Below are 8,367 nucleotides of genomic sequence, written 5' to 3'. Positions count from 1 at the left end.
TTAATCGTAATGACGTGTCAGATAATCAACCTAATATTGAATACTTGGTAGGTACACGTAAAAAAATCACGTAAGTACCAACAGATCTTCAGACACATTTTCACTAATATGATTAATAATTTAGCTAACTTTATTTCAGTTTTTATGAAGTTACTGGCAAAAGAGAAATACTTCCTCGTTTTATAATGGAAGATGCTGTTAAGCCGTACGTTTTGTAGTGAAATTAACAACATTATAAGCACCAATTACTTTTTATATCTTTAAATCACCGTAAAATTCTTTACCTGGCTGTATTCTGTCTTGAAAAAAATGTTATTTGTTAGCTAAGCGCAATAGTGATCCTATTAGGGTTCTGTCTCTGTTTTTTTCGATTGGAATCCTAGAAAAAGCTTCAGAAGATCTGACAAAATCAAGTCATATAAATGGAGTAGTCGAAAAAGGTTTTCGAACCCTTTGCGGTTCGACTCCGAAAGCACCACCGCCATATCTATTTCTGCTTAATAACATTATGTTAAGTGTTACCGTGTTCGAGTTCGAAAGAAGAGTTGTAAGGAAGACAAAATATAATCTAATCAAGCGTTGATTACAGATGCTAATGGGCGGCAGAGCCATTTATCGTCATGTGAACTGCATGCCTCGTATGTCACTGCAATATCAAAAATAACAAAAATGGGGTATATTATTTTTCTTTTGTTACAGACCAATATTTGGATCGTACAGTTATGATCCTGTAAAGCAAATTTTCGACATAGAACAGATACTTAAGAATGATACAGCGCATTTTCAACATGGGAACAAAGCATACTTTTCTACCAAAGAACCGCCACTTAACAGAAATCGTCCAATTGCGTCACATTCGCGTCTTTTTAGAAAACATGTTAGCATAACCACTGCTGCTGCGTCCATGCCACAATCAAGTGTTTTGAAATGGTGGACCAAACGTAAACCTTTTCTTAGAAATTCAACAGGATCCTAATTAATCAAATGCCTTCCTTCGAAATATCTTATTCTGAATAAATACAAAATTTAATACATGTGTAACAAACTTATTTATTTCAATCAGGTAGGCTGAATTATTTTTGATACAACAATCATAAAAAATGTGTTACAGAATAATATTAATAACCAATAATCAAGAATATATTATTAGAACGTATGCTCAATACATTTTGAGTATGTAGCTACACAACATAATAATCTATGCTACACAATAAGTATTTAAAATATTTTGGCACATATAAATAAAACAATGTATTGTATAATGTGCGTTTCCATTTATTAACTTACAATAATGACTGATCTATGTGTTATTATTGTCAAATAGGTTACTGACTACATGTCCAATGCCACATGCTATCGACAAAACGGCAATAGCAATGATGGTCCGGAAGTACCTGTAAATAAAGGAATATTTACTTTAAAATAAGGTTCTAAACAAAATAATGTAATAGAATCTGAACACAGGACAATTTCTATTATAAAATAACTCAATTTACTGTGTCATAACTTGGCAAATTATTACATTGTATAATAAAAGGCATAGTAATATGCCAGGATTTTCTTGGGCTCATGGTATTATACCTATGGATAGTCTTGTTTATGAAACAATTTTAACATACATTGATTGATTTTATTGAAGGTGGTAGAACCTTTTGTGGTGCGACTCCGGTGGCACTACCTCCACACCTATTTCTGCCTAATAACAGCAATGTCAGGCACTGCTGTGTTCCGTTTTGAAGATTGTGGTAAGGGAGACATACTTTTCCGAGGCGCTCCAGCTTAGTCCTCAGGGGTAGCGGCGCATCTGTGGCCGACCTCAGGTAGGAATATCTAATCCTATTTGGGGTTGATTACAGATGTCCATGGGCGGCAGTAGCCACTTACCATCAGGTCAGGTCAGGTCACGCTCGTCTGCTACTTCTATATTATAAAAAAAAAAACATTTATAGATATGAGACTGAGGAAAGCAGTAATAGCCGAAAAGTATAAAATATTGGTTCTTAAAAAACAAAAGAAAAATAAAGAAAAGTCACTGAATGACAGGCGAATAATTCTATGTCACATTTGTAATTTTGTAAAATCAAATCAACTTTTTAGACTGGGGACCTCCATTCAATTTTCCGCCGCAAAATCTATGGCCAGCAGGGTGACAATAATGGGTTGATAATAAAATGTAAAAATACAATTTTAAAGCACTTGCCAGTTGAACTTTGATCTTTTCAGGACTTTCATGATGCTCTCAGTCTGACTAACTGTACTAGCCATGTCCCCTGAGTTGTCTATAACAAAATGTGACTTTGCTACTTTCTGCTCGAGTGGCATTTGACAATTTATCCTCTTCTTGGCCACCACCTCCGAGAAGTCATTCCTCTTACAAAGCCTTTCCAATTGCTGATGGTCTTCACTGAAAATATAAATTATGAACTATTTTAATAAGTAGTGTATTAATTACTTATATTTATGAACAGTATTCTGAATATTATTTACTATACTTGCTAACTACTAGTAAACCTCCAATATAAATTGTTTTACTCTAGAGCCTAATATTCAGGAGTTGGAGACATTTCAGTGAGGTTATGAAAAATATGTTTGCAGTTTCATAATTATGTCATTTTAATTTTTTATCTATCTTGATCATTAAGTCATAAGGTGTTAGAAACATAATGAAAATAAAAGATATGCACTTTACAAAATATGAACCTTTAGGTAAGAGCAATAATGTCAATACTAAAATTAACAAGATATTACCAAACAACTGTGATGATCTTATGCATAAAGTTCAGCAGCTTTCCTGTTTCAAACAGTAAGGGCACCTCCATGACCACGTAGCTGTGCCCCGAGAAGAAGTACATGATTGCAGACTTCATCATGGCAAGCTGTATCCTCGGATGTGTAATGGCATTGAGCTTCCTTCTTTTTTCTATGTTATCAAACACCAATTCTCCTAATTTTAATCTATTGACTTTGCCATCTGGCAGTAAAACTTCTTCTCCAAAGTAATCTCGCAACTCCTTCCAACCTTTCGTTCCAGGCTCCAAAACTGTAAGTATTTTTATTATATTATTAGTACACTAAATAAAAATAGTATGAAGTAAACTCTAAACTGTTCTACAGTTAAAATACATTTTATCTTCAATTTATTGTATTATAACAAACTGATATGACTGATTTTCGGGACTAATTTTTTATCAAATTTTTGTTGACAAATAATCAAATAAAGTAATAATAAAATAAAGAGTCAATAAATTGCCTTATTTTTTATAAATTAACATGATTCGTATCACTATAGTACAGAAATATTATTTGCCTTTAATTAAAATTTGTTTGTCTTCTTCTAACAAATACCAAAGTGAAATAAACCGCATGGCATGATTAAAACAAAACTACTGCACTACCTTTTCTGGCTACTTCATCAGCGTCTATTACTGCAATTCCATTATCACGAAATATTGATAGCACAGTACTTTTTCCAGTAGCGAGTCCCCCGGTTAGCCCAACAATGAACATATTGATTCCTGGCGTATTTAAACATAAAGAAACTACACTTAATGAAACTAATAACACATTACGCTTGTTAAGCGAATTCTATGTAAATCGGTAAAATAGTGAGTGAATAAAGTCGACCAGATAATATAATATAACTTAATTAAGATTTTGTTTATCGACTCTGATTTTACACCTTCCTCTCTTCCTTCCCCCGTTCCCCGCACTCCGGCACTCGTATAAGTCGTATAGCATGGCCAGCATCAGCAACCCCACATCGCTCATGTCACGGTCCAATGACGTTTGCATGACGTTCATGACATAAGAGTGACATGATTGACATTGAATTGTTTTTTAACTAACTCATAAGAAATCCACAGCATCCTTGACTTATAATGCTAATTATAATAATAATAACATTATTTTTATTGAATTTCAAAGAGTAACCTTTACTTTGTTTAAACTAGGAATAACATAAATTTCAGTACTGTCCCTAATAATATGGACACCCTCTGTATGTATGAAAACACTAAATAATATTTCGTAGATTCATATAGATCCGCGCCAAACTGCTAATCCGCTCTGAAGTTATTGCGAGCAGGTGTAGTCATACTGACGCTATTCATTTCTATATTCAGAGTAGACTAGCATTGTTACGCGAACTATACCTGCATACTAGGCATGGGTAACTCAAACAGATCGCGCGAACTGCATATCAGGTCGCGAGTCTTAAGGTTGAACCGGAGTTATGAACCGGATTACAGGTACGTTCAAATTAGCTCAACGGATCTGTTTGATCTGAACGAGCTGAATGACTCGCGAGTCGCGACCCGCGTTGCGAACTGTGCGAATCATTGGATCTGGTGACTCGCACGACTCAAACGACTCAAACGGTTCAAACAGCTCAAACGGGTCAAATGATTCAAACGATTCAAACGGGTCAAACGATTCAAACGGTTCATGGTAGTCAGTGCTTGTGGGCTCGCCGATTTTAGCATGGCGCGGAATTGGAAATCAAGTTTATTAGTTAGAGACTTATATGTTCGAAGAAAGAAGCAATGTCTATACATAGACAAATACCAAGTGTCAAGCTATCATCATAGGAAGCTCTAGACTGTTCGCTTGGATTGACCGGAATTCTTTACCAGCAGTCATTTATGACGGTACGTAAATTCCAATATCGGAGTCGGTGAAGAATCTTGGCATATACATTGACAGCTCCTTAGGATGGAGTACACAAGCTATAGAAGTGTCTCGTATGGTCAATGTTACCTTGCGATCTTTATATCGCCTAAAGCACTTCCTTCCCGTTAAGACCAAACTAATGCTTGTGAACACCCTTATTTTACCTATCATAGATTAGGCAGACGTTTGCTATCCAGATCTGACCGAATCCCTTCTGAATAAACTAGAACGCCTTCTCAACAATTCTATCAGGTTCATATTTGGCCTTCGCAAATATGACCACATTTCGCAGTTTCGCAGCCAACTCAAGTGGCTTTCTATTCGTCAAAGGCGTAATTATAGCATTCTCTTTATTCTTTACTCTATCTTAAATAATACGAATACTCCTCCTTATCTGAAGGATCACTTCCAATATAGGTTTTTAACGTATGACAAAACGCTTCGGTTTTCTAATAATTTAAGAGCTGATATTCCACTGCATTCTAGCGGTTTTATTCATTTCTCATTTTGTGTTCAGGCGGTACTGCTTTGGAATGCCTTGCCCGTGCATATCCGAAAAGCCCCGAGTAAAGCTGTGTTCAAAAAGCTTGTCCGTGAACATTATCTGAACTCCTCATCAAACTCTTAATCGACTGTTGTTACTATTTGTGTTTATTTATTTGATTATAAAATAAAATAAATTATATGATAAATGATATTTATGTATTTGGGTTTGACCTGCAGTCCAAGCTCATATAATAAGTGATCTGAATATTTGAACTGGTTCAGATCTGAGTTACTCACCTTTGCTGCATACTGATATCATAAAAATACTTGTAATACCACAATAACAACTATCCTCTATATTATTTTCTTTTCGTTATGAAAATAATATTATGATTATCAAATTATCTTGACATATTGATCACAAAGAGATTAAATAAAATACACTTTATTGTTGCTTCTGACTTATCTATACCTACTTACGTAGTATATCTATGCTACACATATAATAAGAATGTAAGATTAGCGTGTCTGTAGGTACATCAAACATCGTCCCTGTAGTTCCGGGAGTAGAATAGGACTACGGTATCTCCTGCCTGTCGTAAGAGGCGGCTAAAAGGGGGCTTCCGGGGTTGCGGGTGGCAAGAGTGGGAGCTCGAACCGCCCGTCGGCAACCCCGGGAAGGACGGCTGTATGTGTGGTCGCATACCGTCGTACACACCAGACGGTGTGTCGAGTGCCAAGCTCACCTGGGCGGAGCCCGACGGGGTCATGCGCTAAGAGGACTCCGGTTGCGTTCCTTTGGAGATCCCGGAGTCTTCTACCCAGCGCCGAGGACGGCCACCGGGGGGGTTTTAGCGCGGTAAAAGTCCCACATAACCAGGCCTCAATCCCATGGCGTCGGGTACCTTTTGAAGGTTTTCCCTTCGTAAAAAAAGGGACATTAAACATATTTATTTAACAAGTACTTGGGGAACTAAGTAATAGTAGTATTTTCTGGGGTTTTTAGAATTTTTGTCCATCTGTTTGTGTGTATTCAAATCGCCTCACTCCAAAACTACAAAATTAAATTCAATGAAACCAATATATTCAGCATTCACGTAAATTGATCTTCTCTATTGAACAATTATTACAATTTAAAGTCAGAAGTAATTTTCCTAACATTAAATAATTATATTATGTCACGACATAACGTTACACCCATAGAAGGGAAAATCAAGTTTCTATTCTATCGTTACACTTAACATGCAATGTGGAGAATTTCAGTTTACCGGTGTTCTTGATAGATGGCGAAGAAGGCACCATAGAAAATATGATGGCATTGTCTAATTGCAGTTATATTCAGAATACACCATAGAGTATTATTATACATGTTATAGAGAGGCAACTCTACGTATTTTTTGTCCCCCCTAAAGCGCCCCTAGTGGCCTGCCCCAAAACTACTCATGGGTTTTACATACATACCTATAGATACCTATTATATATTAATTATTCATTATATGTATTAAAATAATAAGTTAAGTGTATTAGGTAAATTATAAGTTGTATCTTCAAAACACGAACTATAAATGACTGTGTTCCAAAGATTCACATTTACATTATGTTTTTTCTTTCTCAATTTTGATACAAGAACAAAACTACATTTACATACTTAACAAAATTTCAGAAAGATGAATCTTTGAATCACGGTCCTTTACAGTTGATGTTAAAGATACAACTTACGTGGGAGGTACCAAATATGTGCAGTTGTCGCAACGGTGTCTCTCTGAAGTGCAAAAACAACTTTTCAAATTAGAAACGATTAACGAAGTTGCAGACATTTGACAACAGACACATCATTTTGACACTCCGTCGCCATTTTAATTTGAAGCTTCCGGGGCGAGTTGTTACGTGGCGCTAGTATCTGCACCAAAAAGTCATTTTGTATGGAAGTGTGCCCCCCCTGGAATACACGCGAGCGAAGTGACAGGAGTCACACCTACAGCTCGTAAAATTAAAAATATCATTAAATTATTATTAAATCCTTGGATATTTTCCATGAAATCCCCCACGAAACAAAAAGGTGCCTGTAGAAACAACACACAGGGAAGTTTACACAACACATTAATTATCTGTAATGAGTTCGGCTTAAAAAAACAATAAGAAAATTTATAGTAGAGAAATATCAAACCAGCAGGGCAAAAGAAAATTGTTGAATATTGATCACAAAATTGAGAAAACAATAGAAACAATCACTAAACTTAGCTCTACCTAAACGGTATGCAACAAGTTGTTGTCATTCATGTTTGTCAGTCATCGAACCGAACGAATTATACGAGTATAGTACAATAAGTAATTCAAAGTATAGTCCGCGTAAAACTGCTAGTTTGCTCTGAATATAGAAATGAATCGCGTCGCCATAGCCTGCTCTACCTGCTCGCATCAACAACTTCAGCGCGGACTATTATAATTATTCCTGCTCGCAACAACTTCAGAGCGGACTATTATTATTTATTTATTTATATTTATTACTATTATATGTAGATACTGTATGTTTTTTTTTCTTACAGCAGTATTTCTTGTTTATGCCTATCACATGTTATTGTCATCACCCAGGGTCGACTGGCAGACTGCCATTAGGCATTAAGTTTACCCTTTGTAACCCTTAGTTTGAGTTGAAAAAATAAAATATATAAATAAATATCTAATGTCTAATTGAATAGATAACAGGTAGATACTTAAGTGTATATGTATTATAATATAAGAAAATAACACAAGAAACGTTGTAATATTTTTATTAAATTTGGTCCTATTAGTAGACTAGTTTATGTGAGCTGAAGGTAGAATTACATTTTTCCTTCAAAATATTATATCGTTCAAAATTTAGGCAGCTATTACAACAAGCGGCACACCGTACGTATTGCTTCGATTAGGTAAATATGTAAATAGGTTTGTGGACGGTATTTTTAAAGGTGAAATATGAAATTGTGAATAAATAATGTAATGTAACTACCTAGCACTAAGTGGATTATAATGGTCGTGTATTTTTATTCTCGTATACTTTTTTGACATGTAACCTACTTCCCATCAATCAAACCTACTATTGATTTACAAATTAAATTAAAATGACTATTATTTTGATTAATTCATATTCATACATTATGTACATATCTACGCGCCTATAATTATTATTAACATTAATAATTATTGTACTAGTAACCGATGTTAACGTACACG

General features: G+C 35.2%; 1 protein-coding gene across 1 annotated transcript; it reads right to left on the bottom strand.

The window, feature by feature from the left end:
• Nucleotides 1-1,254: 1,254 nt before the first annotated feature.
• On the bottom strand, nt 1,255-3,743 carry Dpck (Dephospho-CoA kinase). Its single transcript, XM_073075066.1, has 4 exons — nt 3,396-3,743; nt 2,749-3,040; nt 2,201-2,404; nt 1,255-1,394 (listed from the first exon to the last, which is right to left on the bottom strand). Exons 1-4 carry the CDS (start codon nt 3,505-3,507, stop codon nt 1,301-1,303), a joined length of 702 nt encoding a protein of 233 aa, XP_072931167.1. The 5' UTR covers nt 3,508-3,743; the 3' UTR covers nt 1,255-1,300.
• Between the last annotated feature and the right edge of the window lie 4,624 nt (nt 3,744-8,367).

The sequence above is a fragment of the Epargyreus clarus genome, unplaced genomic scaffold, assembly GCF_041222505.1.
Source record: "Epargyreus clarus isolate Ecla_fem2 unplaced genomic scaffold, WU_Ecla_fem_2.2 ptg000007l, whole genome shotgun sequence".
NCBI classification, from domain to species: domain Eukaryota; kingdom Metazoa; phylum Arthropoda; class Insecta; order Lepidoptera; family Hesperiidae; genus Epargyreus; species Epargyreus clarus.
The sequence above is the reverse complement of the archived record's forward strand: the minus strand, read 5'-3'. Positions and strand labels throughout refer to the sequence as shown.